Source organism: Acromyrmex echinatior, chromosome 15, assembly GCF_024713525.1.
Source record: "Acromyrmex echinatior isolate Ae372 chromosome 15, ASM2471352v2, whole genome shotgun sequence".
In the NCBI taxonomy this organism is placed as follows: Eukaryota; Metazoa; Arthropoda; class Insecta; order Hymenoptera; family Formicidae; genus Acromyrmex; species Acromyrmex echinatior.
Window position 1 is genome coordinate 5,532,128 of NC_141866.1, and position 20,014 is coordinate 5,552,141.

The 20,014-nt window shown below is 25.7% G+C and overlaps 2 protein-coding genes and 1 long non-coding RNA gene across 5 annotated transcripts; 1 reads left to right on the forward strand and 2 right to left on the reverse strand.

Moving 5' to 3' along the window:
* Nucleotides 1–913: 913 nt before the first annotated feature.
* Nucleotides 914–10,143, reverse strand: LOC105151580 (odorant receptor 13a-like). The gene is made up of 6 exons (XM_087414068.1): nucleotides 9,849–10,143; nucleotides 2,405–2,876; nucleotides 2,224–2,323; nucleotides 1,930–2,046; nucleotides 1,581–1,736; nucleotides 914–1,379 (listed from the first exon to the last, which is right to left on the reverse strand). Exons 1-6 carry the CDS (start codon nucleotides 9,871–9,873, stop codon nucleotides 1,329–1,331), a joined length of 921 nt encoding a protein of 306 aa, XP_087270194.1. The 5' UTR covers nucleotides 9,874–10,143; the 3' UTR covers nucleotides 914–1,328.
* An 800-nt stretch (nucleotides 10,144–10,943) lies between these two features.
* Nucleotides 10,944–20,012, reverse strand: LOC147907220 (uncharacterized). Its single transcript, XR_015547587.1, has 2 exons — nucleotides 19,927–20,012; nucleotides 10,944–14,375 (listed from the first exon to the last, which is right to left on the reverse strand). It is a non-coding gene; the product is annotated as an uncharacterized LOC147907220 (long non-coding RNA).
* Nucleotides 15,533–18,895, forward strand: Blos1 (biogenesis of lysosome-related organelles complex 1 subunit 1). 3 transcript variants are annotated; one of them, XM_087413970.1, is made up of 6 exons: nucleotides 15,592–15,688; nucleotides 15,827–15,894; nucleotides 15,966–16,048; nucleotides 16,141–16,213; nucleotides 16,601–16,818; nucleotides 16,918–18,895. In XM_087413970.1, the coding sequence occupies exons 3-6, from the start codon at nucleotides 15,988–15,990 to the stop codon at nucleotides 16,950–16,952; spliced, it is 387 nt and encodes a 128-aa protein (XP_087270096.1). In that variant the 5' UTR covers nucleotides 15,592–15,688; nucleotides 15,827–15,894; nucleotides 15,966–15,987; the 3' UTR covers nucleotides 16,953–18,895. The 3 variants fall into 3 exon arrangements, with proteins under 3 accessions (XP_011063631.1, XP_087270096.1, XP_011063632.1); XM_011065329.2 differs by lacking the exon at nucleotides 15,827–15,894 and having other exon boundaries at nucleotides 15,533–15,688; XM_011065330.2 differs by lacking the exon at nucleotides 15,592–15,688 and having other exon boundaries at nucleotides 15,808–15,894.
* Nucleotides 20,013–20,014: the final 2 nt, after the last annotated feature.

Below are 20,014 nucleotides of genomic sequence, written 5' to 3' on the forward strand. Positions count from 1 at the left end.
ATAATTTTACATAGTTTAAAGAGTTTTTATTTATTAAGAGATACATTTATAAGACAAATATTTTTATTGATTTCTGTTAACAGATGTAAACCTTGATATTTTCCCAACAAGCAATTCTAATCATCTAAGTCTATCCATTTTTATTGCATTTTAACTTTAATAAGTGTCACTAACAAGAAAGATAATAGGAGATTGATTATAAGCACTATATAACTACATAAAGTTTGACGTAAAAAACATATAATAATGCGATATTTTGTGCAGCTATATATATATATATATATATATATATATATATCATAGTTGGATTAATATCTATATATATATATATATATATATATATATATATATATATATATATATTCATAGGCAAAGAATTGAGTTAACAATAAAGTTTTTCTATTATTTTATTAAATTAAAATATTAAAATAAAGTATATTCATCAAAAATAAATGTATGTGTGTATTTTAGTGTCTATGCAAAATATTAATTTAAATATTAGTTTAAAACATAAAATATCTAACGAATTATTTATTTAGGAGTAATTGTGTGTGTGTGTGTGTGTGTGTGTGTGTGTGTGTGTGTGCGTATTTGTGTTGAGACATATTTGAATATATACTGAAAACTTATATCGTAACTGATTTTCAAAATATGTTATTAAAGTGTAAGGTACATTTGTGTATTATTATACATATATATTTTTTATGCAAAATAAATAGAAAAGTTGATTAATGTAAGAAAACACAAATATTATATTTTAAATGATTGATATGACTTTATATCTCAAAACTATTTACAAAAAAAGTGAATGAGAAAGACTGTCATAGAAACTAATAAACATATTTTGTATATTTAATATAACTATTATTTTATTAAATAAATAACTTTTGAAACATAATATTGTAATATAAAATTAATTTATTTATATCTAATAACATATTTAATTAATAACATATTATATAAAATAAGTGATTAAATATAAAAAAATTGGCTTACAATTTAACAAGTATCTGCAGATTACGATTATCTCAAGTCAATTAAATTTTCCGACATTTTTTATAATTTAAAACTAATATATTTTTATACTACTAATATAAAACTAATATATTTTTATACTACTAATATAAAACTAATATATTTTTATACTACTAATACATTTTTATACTATTAACACATTAGGTGCTTAGAATTCTAGATATATTCTACTTGAGTAATGCATTAAGATATATTTATTTGCAAATGACATGTTAATATCGGCACATTTCTATCGTGTTTTATATTGAAATTGCATAATATTGGCAAAAAGTTTCCATTTTTCATACTTTGTATCACTTTCTTGTATGCAAAACGGATATAAAACCAATGGATGTTTTTACTAACTAAAAAATATATTTTTTTAATAATAATATGATTAACAATATAAATTTAATAGTTAAATAATCATAAAATTTGATTAAGATTGTATACGTATAAAATAAATAATTCAAATTTTATACAGGTATAGTAGATTTCAACTAAATTTTTATGACACTAAATAATATTTTAATATAATAATTATAATAAATATTAAAATATCTTACACTACAAAATGTGACCATTGTAACAGGAGACATTTTTCCAACGGTAAGATAAATCTCTTTAGAACCTCTTTTCATTAAGAATAATAAATCTCTTGCAACTGTTGGATCCATAGTGTACCATTTACTACTATATGCCATATAATATATCTTGTTGCACTTAAAAATATTAAAAATACTTTTAAATATAAATTATTATATACATTGCTTCATGTATAAATAAAAATCAGTCATTATTTTATATATTTTATATATATATATATATATATATACAGTAATTTATAGTTAACATGCAAAATTATACATCAATTTACATAAATCTGAAATATAAAACATTCATGTAACTCATTACCTGAGCCAGTAAAATTTCGCCAAGGACGCAATATAGATACATGTGTGTAAATAAACTAATAATAGTCGGTATGAAATAAATTAAGTGAATGATCGACATATTTCCCTCATCGAATAGCTAATTAAATTATGAAAAAACATAAACAACATAATTATTCCTATTAATATTAATATTTATATAAATTTAAATGTAATAACTTATTGATTATAATCATTAAAATGTATACAATTATTCAGCAAGACAATTTAGACATAAACGTTTTTTTATTCAATTTCCAATTTCAATAATACTTACACTAATTATCCGAAATCCATAAAAAGCAAAGAGTATCACAAAATATATAAATAAAGAGAGAAGTATTTTATTATACGTATCTTCAATGATATTAATAGCTCTATAAAAAACATTTTATGTATCAAATTAATATTTTATATAGATTATCACATACATATATGTTTTCTTACAAGTTACAAACCTAAGTAAATGAATATGTTTTTCTATGCAGCATTTCAGTACTTGGGGATAATTTTTGTATTTATCCAAATGTTGCATACGATTCGCAAGAATATCCAATTGTCCGCATATATGAAAAACCACGAGACTGAGAAAATTGTCCACTCCACTATAAGTCATCATGGCGATAACTAAATAAACTGCTTGACTAATAAATGTTAATTCATATTGCGGACTTTTTGTTATATCATAAATATAGTGAGATTGTAAAGGCATTAGCATCCTTCCTGGATCAGTAATATTGGATGTCAGTCTCATTGTCACTCCAAAAATTGGCAGTACAGAAATGAAAGTCCATTGTAATGCTATTATGCAGTAGGAACAAGTAATAATTATTCGTGCAGTTTGTGCTCTTCGTATCATTAAATTTCTCTCCTGATCATTTTTTATTTTTTTCCAATCCTTCATAATCATGTTTAGAATCGGTATAATAGCTTAAAAAGAAAATAATTTTATGCATGTTTTACAGTATAATAAAGATATATTAAAATCAATCGTAAATCATAAAAAGTATATGAAAGCAGTTATATTTTTAATAAAAATATATTAAAATCAATCGTAAATCATAAAAAGCATATGAAAGCAGTTATTTTTTTTAATTCTTTAAAGTTTAAAGCATAATAATATTATAATTTAAAATCAGAAATATTATTTAATCTACGAAAAAAGTAAATTCAATAATATTATTTACATACGTATATATGTAAATTTTTTTTATTGACATAAATGTACGTGTTCATGAGTATATACTGAAAAGATTAATATAACATTCTGTTTTATAAATTATATAATATTTTTATTTAGAAAAAATGGTTATTTATTAGGTTAATTATTTAAAAATAGTTAATTATTTAGTATAAGAGACTACCCTCTAATAATTTTAACCTTAACATATGTTGTCAGAATCCCGAGTGACTTTGAACAAATTTTAGCTGTCGCTCGTTATCCGTTAAAAAGTTGTCAACAAAAAAAGTTCATTTTAAAAATGCGGTTTTAAAGCAAAGAATTTGTAAAGCATTCCTTGAAAAAGAAACAAATATGTCATCACACATTAATTAACTGGTCTAACTTTTTTGCAGAGAGGGGGGGGGAGAGGAGTAATTCATGTAATGAAGAACAATATCATTTGTAAAGCAGGAAATTTATGTTTTTGAAGTAAAATATTTGTATCTTTAAGACAGAAAACTTGTTTATTTATTTAAAAATTTTCTACTTTAATAAATATTCAATTTGGTTTCTCAGTTCATGAATCAATGATTAACAAACAACCAAAATTAAATTGGCGGAGAATTATTGTCGATAAGGCAAAATCATATAAGAAAAATTATATAAGAAAATATTTTGCGCTGTAAAACAGAGAATTTGTTTCATCAGAGCACAGTTGTGTCCGAAACTTAGTTTTATTGATGAATTTTTGTTAATAACTTTTTAAGGAACAACGAGCGACGATTAAAATTTGTTCAAAGTCATCGGGGACATGACTTCGATAACATATGTCAAAGGCAGAGTCATTGGAAGATAATTTCCTACTAAACAATTAATCAAAAAATTAGCGATAAGAATTTTATTTAAAAGATTGTATTTTAAGTTTTATACATATCTACCAATCATATTTATCTGTCAACCAAAAACTTCGAAGCATTAGCGCCAAATGGATTGCATCCTATTAACATATGTACCCTATTAACATATGTATATATGTATATGTATATATATATATATATATATATATATATATACACACACATATATATATATATATAGGGCTGGGCATGTATTTGAAAAACGATTTGATAAGACGATTATATTTTGTATTTTGTGTTTGTTCAGAATACATAAAAATATTTTGTATTATGTATTTCATGGGAACATAAAGTATTTTGCATTTTATATTTCATATTAATAAAAAATTATAAAAGTATTTTATATTGTATATTTCAAATATTAACATTGATAATCAATCTTATTATTTAAATTGCAAAAAACTTTCAATGTTTCGATTTTAAATAAAAAATACGTAATACTTTTGCGTAATCCGCTAAAATAAAAAATATAAAATATCTTTGTATTGCAAATGATGTGAAATGATTTAAATAAAAGTATTTTTAATACATGCCAGTCCTGTACATATATATATATATATATATATATATATATATATATATACATACATATATATATAAAATAAGTAAACTGCGAATATTTATGCAAAATACTTAACTGAATGTTTTACATAAAATGTATATTTTGCATAAATTGCATAAATTGCATATTTACGAATAACAATCTAACCTTTTTACTTTACTTTTTAATAACTCTTTATTAAATACATCAACTGTTAAAACTGTTCGATATAGTTAATATTCAGTAAGTATTTTGCATAAATATTCACAGTTTAATAATAAGTAAGATGTATCTATTTATGAGCTGAATCTCTATATCTATGAATAAATGAAGGATTTAATATAATAATTAATATTCAACTTTTAATATTTCGTATATTATTTACTATACTTGTAGCTTATAAACTAAAAATAATATTTACCTTCTTTTTTCCACCAAAAAATTATTATTCTAATCAAGCAGCTCATAATTGGTAAAGTTAATTGTAAATTATCTAATATCAGTAAAATATCTCCATAAACTGTTATCAATGAATGTATTGAAGGAATAAAAAGGCAGAACGTTATTCCCAGGAAAATTATTAGCACTCGAAAATTGCACATTAACTTTTGCCGAGGATTTTGAATGTTCTTAGGCCAAAGTCCAAGGAAATTTAAAGTGAAACGGTTTAGTCTCACCGCCCATTCGAAAGTTGCAGTAACCTTGATAAGTCCGAAGATTGTTAAAAAGATTACACAATTCCAAATATAGAGGAAAGTCACCGATACCGACATATCACTTTGTTTTTAGACAATATTTCTTAAACAAAAGATAAAAATAAAACTTTAAAAACATAAATACAAACTAACTGTCTTCCATTAAATAGTATAAGCAGTTTTTATAATACTATTTGCAATTTTGCAATAATTAATTTTTTTATTAGGCAAGGAAAAATGAGCGTTTGACAAAATGAGCTCCAAAATTGACTCAGTAGGTAGTAATGCTACGTATTCCTATTTTTTTCTTTTACAGGAATTATCTATATAAAATATTTATAAGTGAATGTATACAAGATATTCCAAAATCTTTTCACTTTGTTACAAAACATTTTTATTGAATTATATTTACTTTATGCATATTTACTTTATGCTGTTCTCTGCAAGATGCAACTATTGTATGCAATGCAATAACTTTTCAAGATATATAATAATGCAATAATTTTTTCATATATGCATCAAATATTTCCATATATAATATGATTGTCTTCAGCTGCAATAGAGCTATTTGACACTATAAAGCAACATTATAAGGATTAAGTTAACTTATGATCTGTTTTACAGGTGTAGCAATTTACGTTGCACCCCAATTTTAAATCTAAAATCGTATTATGAAAAAACTAAGAGAAAAAAATAACAATATTAAATAAACAATATTAAGAATCTTTATTTTAGACCGCATATGTAAGAAACACAATCAACACTAGAAATTTAAAATGCCTATTACGGTCGAAGCTGGATCTTTATTGCTTTAAATAATTCAATCTTGAATTACTAATATACATTATATATGTACTTGCGTATGTATCATATTGTAGTCTTTTAGAAGTAAGTAGTCTTTTAGAAATAAATAATCATTTAGTTGTTTCTTTATTGTACCGATTATTGCGAAGAATATTACTAAGGCCTTGATGGCTTAGGTCGCTCGTACAAGAAATCCAGGTTCAAGCTCGAACGAGGTAATATTTTTCGCAATAAATTTATTAACAGTTTCAACATATTAACATCTTTATAATATGATGCTTGAAGGTAGCATCAAATTATTTAAATTGCTTGTAAAGTTAATTCGCGATTACTACATAGAGTGGTTTATAATCCGGAAAAATTCAGCGCGCAGTTCTAAAAGACTACAATATGGTATATATGCAAGTACATATACAGTGTATATTTAATTCAAATTGAATTATTTAAAGCAATGAATTTAAAGCAATGAAGATCCAGCTTCGACCAGCTAATAAGCATTTTAAATTTCTAATATAAATAAAACTGATTTAGGAAATTATAAGCATTTAAAATAACATAATATTATTAATAATATATATAGTCACTATTATTTAAATTATGCAATTTGCAAAAGAAAATCGTATTTTAGAATTTTATTTTCGCATTCGTAGAATTCGTTTTTAACTAATTTAATATAGAAACAAACCACAAATACACGAATTATGAGTTTGTACTTCTTTAATTAGCTAAACAGATGATTTTATTAGTATTAATAAATTGCAATTATTATAGTTTCTGAGAAATAAAGAAATGTTACTTTAGAAGACCTATGTCAGTATCAGCGACTTTCCTCTACTATAATTAGGCTAACACCATAATTAGGGCCAATATACAAAAAGTTATTTAATGAAATACATTTAATACTATATCGCACAATTTTTGCTTAGAAGTTTAATCATATAGAATTATTATTCATAAGATGAAACAAATAACTAATAATAAATATGATTGAGCTTAAATGTAATTAGCTAACTGGTTACAACATGTCATATAATATAATAACATAATGCAGATATTAATGTATCTATATAAAGAACATTCCATCTTAAGTGTGCTACTCGTGAATTTTTGGATTTTTTATTTGGCTGAAATTTTGATATATTATAGTATTCATCGGAAGAAGCTACCATGATTTTTTTCAAATTATTTTATCAACATAGAGATATGAATTTTTTTTCAAAATTCGCAATTCCAGTTTTCGAATGCTTATAATTTTGCGAAAAATAATTCAAATGAAATATTTTTATTGTTTGTTTTTTTTCTTTACTTAAAATAAAATATTAAAAAAGTTTCAAAAATTAAAAAAAATTTTTTAGTTTGAAGTAAAAAATTATCAATTTTTGAAAATATGATATTTAATTTTTTTCAAAATCTTTTTTACTGTCCCACTAATATCATCACAAGGACCTTTACTATGAGCAGTAGCAAAAAAATGCCATTCAGCTGATATTTTAAAATCATTCTCATGATAATAGACGTTGACAAAAATTTCAAAAATTCTGTCAACGTCTATTATCATGAGAATGATTTCGAAATATCAGCTGAATAGCATTTTTTTGCTACTGCTCATGGTAAAGGCTTTTGTGATGATATTAATGGGACAGTAAAAAGGATGGCTGCACAAGCTAGTCGGTAATTAGTCGGTAAGTTCAACAAATAATTACTCGAATTGTATGCATAAGCTTCCAAATCAAACAATATTTCAAATAACTGTTTATTTTTCATCATTGAAAAATTATATTGAAGCTGCAGGAAAACTTAGTGATATAAAAACACAAAAACAATTTCAAAAATTCAAAAATTACATTGCATCAAACCTAATAAAGATGGTTGTATCATTTTATAAAAGAGTATTCTAATTCTGAGGAAGCTAGAGTATGCAAATTGTTTAAACGTTCAAGAAAATAAATTTTGATACTTTCTCGACAAAAAATATTTATTGGTTTTTTAATTATAAAAAAATTTGTAATTTCTCAAAAAAATTATAAAAATATCAAAGTAAGTTATTTATTACATTGAGAATAAATTAAAAATTGTAGATCATAACAAAATCACGATTTCATATTATTTTATTGCGTAAAAAACGAAAATTGAAAAAAAATTGTTTTAATTTGAAAAAAATAGAAAGAAAAGCTTTCCCACGATTACACTAGTCTTAAAAATTATTAAATTGATCAAAGTTTTTATGACAATTTTTTGGAAAAAATTAAATGTGTTATACTTTCCAAAATTGATGATTTTAGTACACAATTATTATTAATGTACGTTACAATTCTTCTTTATTCTTCACCTATATTTCCGACTTTTCCAGCTGTTTTTAGCCATCTTCATGGTATAGCATATTAACATTAGGCTTAATAATCCAAAATTTAAATGCAATTATTCTCAATGTAGATCAAACATAAAAGCCAATTACGCAAGAACAATGACATTAGATCTGTCATAGCTGAACATGAGTTACAGCATAATCATGCGATAGGTTGGGAGAATGTCAAAGTGATAGATAGAGAGAGATATCTCGAGAAGAAATTAGTATCTGAAATGATACACATAAAATTGCAAACAAATGCGCTCAATTTACAGACGGACACCAAATTTTTTCGCCATGGATACATCAATTCTTGATCAATTTAATAATTAATATTATGTTTTTTAAAAAGATGTTATATGTTTTGTTCATTAGATTATTGGTATGTTTGTCAAACTGACTTTATTTTTAATTTATAATTTTAAATTACGTAGATTACATATTTATAATTTTAAACATTACGTAAATATGGACGAAGACACACGTCTAATCGTTAAATTTTATATAATTTGTATTCTTAATTATGCGTAATAGGATGGAAGTGCAAATTACTAGTACAACCTGTGAGTTTTTTAAATGGAATGAACATAAAAAGCACTTTTGTTATTATAGAATGGGATTTTGTATTTAGATCTTACAAATATTGAATTTGTTAAGAAGAGCTATTCAGATGAATAATTCTCCATAAATAAAGAATTACTCTGAGTTAATTAATTATGCCTACATTCAGAATAATTATATTTAAATTTTGAATTATTAAGCCTAATGTTATACCATGAAGATGGTTGAAAAAAGCAGTCGGAAATATAGTACAGGTGAAGAATAAAAAAAAATTGTAACATACATTAATAATAACTGTGTACTAGCTCTTAGTTGACTATTGTTTTTGTAATATTGTTTTTAATATTAATAGCTCGATTAATTTATACAATTGATGATTTTTTACTTCAAACTAAAAAAAAATTTGTTAAAATTTTTTAAACTTTTTTGATATATTTTTTTAAAGTAGAGAAAAAAACAAACAATTTTTAAAAAACGTTTTATTTGAATTATTTTTTGCAAAGTTATAGACATTTGAAAACTGGAACTGCGAATTTTGAAAAAAATGTATACCTCTATATTGATAAAAAAATTTTAAAAAATCATGATAACTTCTTCCGATGAGTATAATATATCAAAATTTTCCAAATCAAAAATCCAAAAGTTTACGAGTGGCACACTTGGGATGGAATGCCCCATATATTAAGATTAATTCAGATATTAATAAAAAACACGATACATTAAATACATTAAAACGATAAAAAGCAAAAATTCATAATTTCTGTTAATGATATGATATAATAAGACATAAATTATTATTATTACAAATATTTTCACATATTGCAAATAAAGTAAATACTTTCTTAAAATTTTTTACAGCTACAATAATCAAGTACCTCGGTCATATTTCAAACTTTCCATGTCCAGTGTTCTCTAAAGACTGACGCCTTTGCATGTTATGAATCGATGTTACCTCTTGAACAACAAAAAATATTTCTTGTGCGCATGCTCTTAATATTCCTTCTTGAAAGTCGAACAATCGACTTGTAACAAGAAGTTTTAAATCTGTGTTCTCTTGTTTCAAATTTTCATCAAATTTCCAAGAATTTCACGTGAGACATTTGTGAATAAAAAATTGCAAGTTGATTATGCTGTTGAAAAAAGCGTACGTATGTTATATTCCCACGTCTGAAAAAGACTATAAAATTTTAAGTTAATTTACTCTCTGTAGTTAAGAAGAATTCATATTAAGTATCATAATATTTATGCTATTCATTTTTTAATAGAAAGAATATATTGCAAATTGCATTTCATTTATTTATTATAATACGATATTAATATATACGTTATTAAAAGTCAAAGAATTTTAATATGTAATAATTATAAGTGCAAAAAAATTTGTCCTATAATTAATACATTAATCCAAAATAATATTTAATTCATAACATTTATGGAACAAATTGAAACATTCCAGAAAAGTAACAATCTCAGATGAAGGAATCGCAGTGCATAAGTCATCGACATATCGAAAAAAATATATGATTTTTAAACATTATACTTAATGTCATCTTCTCTAATTTTTGCATTACTAAATCAGCAATAATAGATGACAAAGGAGAGCTCATGGGTGTGCCAAAATTCTGTTTGTAAATAATATTATCAAATAAAAAATAAGTGGAATCTAAAATTAGTCAAACTGCAATCAAAAACTCCTCTTTAGGTAAATTACATTTTTCCGAAATAAAATTTCAGTTGTCATTAATACAATTTAAGGCTATGTCTGTCGGAATGTTTCTAAAAAGTAAAACCATATCTAATGAAATTAATTTATAATTGTCTATATGTATTTCTCTGAGCCATCAACGAGTTGAAAATTATTTTTTATATATTAGGTGTTGGAATTAATTCGTAGCGTTTTTAATGAAAGAATGTTATTTATTTCACATGAGCATTAAAAAATACATTAATGAAAGTACTTCCCATCACTTGTAAAACGCTACGAATTAATTCCAACACCTAATAGTTTTCCGCTTTTGGAATTGTCTTAAACATTATGTTATGTAAAAAAGTGGCAAATAAATTAAAAAACATAGTCATAAAGAATACCAAATGTGTGAGTAATAAATAATTTCCTTTGTCAAATATCCAGCAAACGAGAATGGATTAAAATGGATTGAAATTTTTTTCCATTCAAATGCGTATTTTAAATAACTTTTTTTTTGGATTCAATTGGCTTCAATTAGATTCAATTGGATTGAAAAACTGCATTTCCTATTCAAAATTTTGAATTGAACAGAATTCATAATGTGTGTGTTGTGCACAGAAAAAGCTAATATTATTTTTAAATTAAAAAGCATGAAGGTATGCTCCATGCAATTCCTATAAATGAATAAAAATGTATTCAGGATTTAAAAGCATTCATTTTAACATTCGTGAATCAATATTTCTGAAAATCTGAATCCATTTCAATCCATTCTCATTTGCTGGATAGCTATATGAATTTATAAAATGCTTGATAGAAGCATTTTTGTAATTAAAATTTAAATATTAAAAATAAAATAGCTTATAAATATAATAACAATAGTATTTCTTCTACTCTCTAAATCTAAATCAGTGAATATTCACTAATTACCCAGTGACATACTTAGCACTGATACATTATACGTATCCTCAACAATAGCAATGACTCTAAAAAAAGCTCGTAAAAAAGTTTTCGTAATAACAGATTATAATAAGTATTAGTTAATAAGTGTTAGTAAGAAATAATTCGTGTTAATAACAGTAATAAGTGTTAGTTAGAAAAACGCATCATATTCACACGTTTTTACAATCAGCTGTAGCTTATAATGTTACTATACTTAAGAATTAATAATAAATTATGTAGCATAGAATTTTGCATTGTATGGTTTTTGTCTTTCAAGATAAATAAATTCGCAAAAATTTGTGATTGTTGACATTGCTATATATATAACTAATAGTGTGAGAAATAATACTAATAAACACATTAATTCAAAATAAGATATAAATAATAAATAATAAGTTAAATAATCTAGATATTGTTAGATAATTATTAAATGATACATTTTTAAGATAGAAGCTATAAATACTAAAAATTAAATTGTTTATAAGTTGAAAAATTTTTCAACTTATTGAAATCAAGAATCATTTTCTTGAAGACTTAAATGTTATATATTTGAATTTATTAGAGTAATTTATTTTAATATAACTTTAATTTACGATACTGAAGAGGAGATTTAAACCAGATTCTCTATCTTTTAATACAATTATTGAGTATTAATAAATTATTTTTCATTCATTGAAAACTATCTGTCGCATGTACAAAGTATTTTACCTATAATTAACTATGTATTTTTAATGTATCAATTAATTTATTTCATTATTCTATGCATGAAAGTATTAAAGTACGTTTATACAAAAAATTATAGTTTAAAAAATATTTTAAATACTTTATTCTGATACATAATTTTGACATAAAATGTCTCATGAACTATATAACTTTTTAACATCTATACCTTAATATTTTTATGTAAAATCATTAATTATAGGAATCATACATATAAAAAAAGATAATACAATTCCATTTAAAAAATGATAATGATTTTTACATAATTATGAGAAGTTATTTTTTTCAAAAATTTTACTGTTATTTCTACTTTAATAGCAAAATATATATGTGCAAAATAATAACATTGTTAAATTATTGATAAATTCATTACGATAAGCACAGCATCTTATATTTTTTGTCAATGTCTTCGTTTTATGTAATGTTGCTATGTAATGATTACGTGATCAAATATGAAGAATATGGGAAGTAATGCAAAGGTAAAAATGTAGAAACTTAAAAATTTATAAAAAATTAATATTATATAAAAAATTAATGTTAGGATTATTGAAAAGATAAGGAGTTCTAATTTTTATAATAGAAGTTTTCCTATATATAGTTACAATAATTCAATATATGTGATAATAAGATAAAAAAATATATGGACGAGTATAAGACGTCACCATCATGACATTCACATACGCTATTTGGCAAATTTACTTTATTTATTATTACCTATAGGTACGTTGTACAAATGATAACATTATGTTTTTTATAATGTTATTATCTTCAAATGAGACTCTTTGTTTAATTGGGATCGAACTTTGGTGGGTTCGTTTGACTATTCAATTATGTATCAACTTGCGTGTCTTAATATCATAGATGTTCCCTACGTATGTAATCAAACAATCAATCATGCACACGTGGGAATAGATTATATGTATTGTATTCTTATAATTCTTATTATACGTACAATCATACATCATATAAGTATAGCACATTATTGTATAATTTATTCATGATGATTTGGTTAAGTAGAGGGACTTTCTTCTATATTATTATCTAAGAGTATGGTCAACGCAATGTTGCAAATGCTTTGAGGCGTTTTTTAATTGGACATTGTAAAATTCTTTCTTCTAATTGGTCCATCAAATGTTTCAAAGCATTTGTAGTGAGACTTTAACTACAGTAAATCACTGTATTATTGCCTACATATATTGTTTCCTACATGCACTTTTACACACAATTTAAAATTTATAAAACAAAATCATATTGAAGATACTAAATGCAAAAAGTTATCTACTATATATATTTAAACTTTTGTATGCGAATAATCAAACAAAATAAAATATTTTAAGGTATAAATAAATATCAAAACTGTATAGTAAATTATAGAATATTAGTAGCAATTCTGTATGCAATGGTTGCACAATTAAATAAAATAATTATATCTTATGTTGCACACACACACACACACACACACACACACACACACACACACACCCACGCACGCACGCACGCACGCACATGACATACATCTTCTGTGCATTGATCAAAATGAAATATAACCCAGCAAACGAGAATGGATTGAAATGAATTGAAATGGTTTCAGATTTTCAAAAATATTAATTCACGAATGTTAATTATGAATGGTTTTCAATCCTGAATGCATTTTTATTCACTTATAGGAATTGTATAGGAGCATCTATATGCCTTTCAATCTAAAAATAATATTAGCTTTTTCTGTGCACAAACAACACATTGTGAATATTGTTCAATTCAAAATTTTGAATAGAAAATGAAATTTTTCAATTCAATTGCATTCAATTGAATCTAATTGAATCTAATTAAATCCACAATTAAATCTCCAAAAAAAGTATTCGCTATTTACAATATGCATTCGAATAGAAAAAAATTTCAATCCATTTTAATTCATTCTGATTTGCTGGGTGATGTTGGGCTTGTCCTTATTCTCCTTCACTTCATCTTACTCTTCAGAGTCTTCTTCTTGTACTCGTCAGAATTCGGCTCTTTAGGCAATGGAGGCATGTCCACTGTTAGATTAGACGCTGATTTCCCCCTAAAAATGCAAATGATATTAACAGATTAATCACAATCGTAGTGTAATATGATTATATATACAATTATATTATTATTCTGTCAAATCTTTGCATATACCAAAATTATATTTATATGATTTTTTATAGAGAACTTTTTAATTAAACATAGTTGTTTTAAAAATAACTGTTTGTATCTTATTACACAAATAAATATTTTTCTTGTTAGTAAAGAGAAGGATTTAAAATGAATTGAATTTTTTTTCTATCCGAATGCGTATTTTATATATATATATGTAGAGCGATTATTGTTTTTGGATTTAATTGGATTCAATTGGATGCAAGTGGATTGACTGCATTTGCTATTCAAAATTTTGAATTGAACAGTATTCATAACGTGTGTGTTGTGCACAGAAAAAAGCTAATATTATTTTTAGATTTAAAAGCATAAAGGTATGCTCCAATTCCTATAAATGAATAAAAATGCATTCAGGAAAAGCATTCATTTTAACATTCGTGAATTAATATTTCTGAAAATCTGAATTCATTTCAATTCATTTCAATCCATTCTCGTTTGCTGGGAAAAATTTCAACTTATCAGAAACTGTGTAGTCCATGATTTCTGATAAGTTAAAATTCTTATTCTCTGTTCCCTGTTCCTTTTATTGTCGGAGCTCCTTTATCAGCAATGCCGACAATGGGCAAGTTCAAGATGACAAAGCTAGGCATGCTTGCCGAGCGAATGAATGAACATAATTGGTTCTTAAGCCGGTTCTACATTAATGCAAGCCGATCATTTGTTGCGATAGTCAATCTGAAGCTTGCATTTTGAAATCAACACTTCATATTGGCTGTCGCAACAAACTTGCGATCGGCTTGCAACTAATGTAGAACCGGCTTTATCTGTGGATCCAATCAATCATGTTTAATTGTTTGGCGAACAGACCTAGCTGCATTATCGACTTGAACGTGCCCAATGTGATACGTTGTTCACATCATTCTATAAAATTGGTGTTGCTAATGGTACGAAAACTTCTAAAGCCTTATGTCCACGATGCTAGAAATCGGTCCGAAATCTTGGGCAGAGAAAAAATTAACAGATCACATTTAAATAATTTGATCACATAACCATTGTGATTGATCAATTCTTTCTTCATCCGAAGTCTCGGACCGATTTCTAGCATCGTGGACAAGGCTTAAGCGTCACAAAAAAGGCCGAGATAGCCTCTCTCAGAGGTTCAGGTTTATCTATGGTTGAACTAGAATGTTTTCTCCATTGAATACGGTATTTATATCATGGTCAATGTTGGTTTATATAGCGCATCTATCGAGACAGGTTTGTTGTCATATTTGTTGTTTAATTGTAATTGATTTTTGGTAATCGACCATTCATTTTTTCTCTTTCTTTTTAATTTGAAAACGCGACAGTATCTCGGTTATAATAGTTATAATTACTTCAAATTTCTCTGGTAAGGTTGTATCAGTTGTATATCATGTTATCTCACCTTTTACTAACATCTAAACATTGTTCAAATTCAACTTGTAAGTGCAATAAATTCATTATATATCGTTATATATTTTAAGTGCAAAATAATCAACATGAAACAATACAGTTTTAGGTAACAACTATCAAAAATGTTATCTGCAATCGTCAAAGAACACCAGAGCAAGCAAGCTGTGAGAAAAGAAAGGCAAGGTAAAATATGTAAATTATTTAATTCTATGTTAAAGATTTTTATGATGATTTCTAAGTATAATCTCTTTAAAACGTGTGAAATGATTTAACAGAGCAAAAACGGAAAGAGGCCGTTCAGGCTGCAAGCAATTTGACACAAGCCCTTGTTGATCACTTGAATGTTGGGTAAATAAAATTTTTGTTTATAATTTGATCTAATTCATAGATAGGCATGTATAAATAGTGGAATATATACCTGCGTCCCATGTATCTTAAGTCTGTGGCACAAAATTGTACCACTTATTTTCTTGCTGGATTCCTAGCTGGATTAGAATCTTACTATTGTACTGGCTGCAGTACTGACTGTACTGAGCGTCGTAGTCAATATGGTGGTAAGAATTTATTCTAGCTAGCAATTCAGTAAGAAAACAAACATTGTGTGCTGCTGGCTTTAATGATCAAAAAACAAGCTTATCATTTGCATATACATAATAATCAATTTTATAAACATATATACATTATACACATATATATGTATATATGATTAATGTTTTGTTGTTATCGTTGTTACAGTGTAGCTCAAGCATATTTGAATCAAAAGAAGCTAGATGCTGAAGCAAAACAACTACAACACAGTGCAACCAATTTTGCTAAACAAACTCAATTATGGTTGAATTTGGTAGAATCTTTCTCAAGCTCTTTAAAAGAAATTGGAGATGCAGAAAATTGGGCACGCAGTATAGAAGGAGATATGAGAACCATAGCCACAGCTTTGGAATATTCATACAAAGGTATAAACCTAATGAAATGTTATGTATAATTATATCTTTGTATGAAATAACTATATCTTTGTACAAAATGTATGTAATATATTGCGTATTATTTTTTAGCCACGCAAGAGAATCAAAGTGTTGGCAATGTTTAAAGATATGTGATATGTAGGATATTGTTTTTCCTAAGTATAATATGATCAGGAGCAATATGAAAATTTTTTGAAATAATTTCATGATGTGAGTGATAATTTCATTTTGTTAAGATATAGAGTTAATGCGATTTAAGAAAAATGCGTTATCAAAGAAAAAACTATCGTACATAGTTTTTTTTTTATAGAATTAAATTGTATAGACATTAATGAAGTCTATTCTACAATGTGCTTTTTGTTTCCTATTTCTTGCTTTTTCCCACTTTTCCAACCGTTTTATCAAAAATTGCTTTTCTTACTACATGTTTCCTGTTTCTTCCGAAGTCCGTTAACTTTTATCTCAAAAAACCGGATAAGAAACAAAATATAAAAAAATAGCAAAAAGCAGAAAACAGAAAAACACATTGTAGAATAGGATTTAATGCATTTTTTAATTAAAAAGAACTATTGAATTGTTGAGAAGAGATATACATATTTTATTTAGTTCAGAATATTTCTGTGTTTCGTTAATTTTACAATTTCGTATATTATATAATAAATAACTACTGTTATAACATCATATCTATACTTATATATAATTTTTAGTTTTTTGTTTAATATGAATAGTCATAAAGAAAGATCTAGAAAAGCACATTATTTTAAAGTAAATTAGGGAAAATATATTCAATAATTTTTATGTAATTTATGGATTTTTTTCATTAATGTAGAATTATATTTATTTGATATCAAGATATTTCCTAGTGCGTGCGTGCGTCAAACATACTTTTTTAATCTATTTTCCAGGGTTTCGGTGGTAACTATTTAATAAGTTAAAAGTTAAATAAAAGTTATAAATAACTTTTAACTTCATGTAGTTACTTTTACACTTATTAACTTTATTAATTTTTTTAAGTTAATTAAGTTTTTTTATCTTACTAAATGCCAACTATTTTCTATCTTAAACATTAGAGAATTAGAGAGAGAGATTTTTTAGAAAAATTGCGTGAGGAACGCGACGCTTGTGCTCAAAGATGAATGTACAATAGTTGGATTTGCATTTAGGGAATGCGCTCAACGAGTGTGTGAAAGTCAACAAAGCTAGTATGCTTGCCAAGTAAATAAATATAATTAATTGTTACTTAAAGATTCAACCAATCGCATTCAATCGCTCGGCCAGCATGCTAGCAGTTTTGGCTTGAAAACACCCATTAGGTGCGTTCGGCATTGCAAATCGGAGGCGTTCGTTTGTTCTTTCACCTCGAAAATCGTTTGACAACTCGCATCTTTCTTCTACATATCATCTCATGACGACTATCTTACTAACGAATAAAGACTAACGAATATAAATGATATAACTTATAAATTGCAGAAATTTATTTTGCAATGTAGTATTTTATTTTAAGAAAACACACCTTGCATATGAGCTACATTCATGTATAACGATCTATTTTTAGTATATAAAACTATTATCAGTAGTAAAACGAAAGAAATTTTCTAGTAAAATGAAAGAAATTTTCAATTAATAGGATATTTTTTATTTATTCATAAAAATAAACAATTTCATTTTATAATCTAGCGTTAAAGGACAGTTTATAGCTCTGTAGCGTTCAGAATTAATTCTTGGCACTCGGATTACTTGAAGATCACGTGATCAAACTCGCCATTTGCTAGCTTATATCAAATGTACATTGCCGAACACACCTATTGTTATTGGGCGAGTTCAAGACGGCAAAGCGGCTAGGCATGCTTGCTGAGCGAATGAGCATAATTAATTCTTACCTGTAGATCCAACCAATCATGTGTAATTGCTTGACAAGCAAACCTAGCCGCTTTGTTGACTTGAATACACCCATTGTGTTATACTATCTTTGTTTTACTAATGAGAGATAAAGAAAAAATAAACTATTATATTTACATGTAATTTTCAAAGAATTAGCGGCCAGCATAAAGTGGAATACAAAACTTTACTTACATTTTTTAAAATTACATTTCCTTTTTCTTTTATAATAACAGAATATGAAAATATTTATTTATGTAAAAATATTAAAAATCAATTTTTTATTGTATAAGAAATATCTTAGCAAACGAGAATGGATTAAAATGGATTGAAATTTTTTTCTATTCGAATGCGTATTTTTTAAAGTGAATACTTTTTCTTGGATTTAATTGGATTCAATTGGATTCAATTAGATTCAATTAGATTCAATTGGATGCAATTGGATTGAAAAACTGTATTTATTCAAAATTTTGAATTGAACAGTATTCACAATGTGTTGTGGGTTCACAGAAAAAGCTAATACTATTTTTTAGGTTGAAAGGCATAGAGATATGCTCCAGGCAATTTCATGCAATATAAATGAATAAAAATGCATTCAGGATTGAAAAGCATTCATTTTAACATTAAATCAATATTTCTGAACATCTGAATCCATTTCAATCCATTCTCGATTGCTGAGATCTTTATTATTTCATATGATTTACAAATATAAAATATTAAAGAATGCGTCCAAAGGATATGGGGCCTGTTCCCCCAATCCAGTTAGAGACAGTTGAAACAGGCATCAAAGGAAATATCTCTATGAATTTAAAACAGGTATACAAAGTAAATAGGACAACGCAATTTGCATGACAGTATCAACACTTGTTAAGCAATCCAGCCTGTCTTTGGTGAGGTCTTTTTTTGATCCTTCAACAATCTTAAGTGATCTAATCGAACTGTTTAATGAGATGTAACACGTGTAATGCAGGTATAGACTTAAAATCGGCGTAAACGCGTATAGAGTATAAATTATATACTAAAAGATGGGATTAGCAATTGTATGTAATATATTGTAAAACAAGTTATAAGCATAACTTGCAACAATTAATTTGCAATGTATTAATCTGCAATGTTATATAAACGGCATTCACAGAAATCATAGGACTAAATCATGTGGCCTTCCAAAAGTATCATAGATCTATACTTATATTATGATGTGAACGTTAGTTGAAGGCCTACTTTAGCTCATAATATAGAGGAGGTCGCACGGTGTAAACGTGGCCAATGTGTGTAGTAGGAGCAAGTAGGAGTAAGCCTTGTTCCATGG

What these genes read in the sequence shown, in the direction of transcription:
- Blos1 (XM_011065329.2), top strand. Translation starts at nt 15,988, where the DNA reads ATGTTATCTGCAATCGTCAAAGAACACCAGAGCAAGCAAGCTGTGAGA. An exon ending in GTTGATCACTTGAATGTTGG is followed by an intron (nt 16,214 to 16,600) that starts GTAAATAAAATT and finishes TCGTTGTTACAG; the next exon opens with TGTAGCTCAAGCATATTTGA. An exon ending in TTTGGAATATTCATACAAAG is followed by an intron (nt 16,819 to 16,917) that starts GTATAAACCTAA and finishes ATTATTTTTTAG; the next exon opens with CCACGCAAGAGAATCAAAGT.
- LOC105151580 (XM_087414068.1), bottom strand. Translation starts at nt 9,873, where the DNA reads ATGGAAAGTTTGAAATATGACCGAG. An exon ending in AAGTTTGAAATATGACCGAG is followed by an intron (nt 2,877 to 9,848) that starts GTACTTGATTAT and finishes TTTCTTTTTAAG; the next exon opens with CTATTATACCGATTCTAAAC. An exon ending in ATGGATTTCGGATAATTAGT is followed by an intron (nt 2,047 to 2,223) that starts GTAAGTATTATT and finishes TAATTTAATTAG; the next exon opens with CTATTCGATGAGGGAAATAT.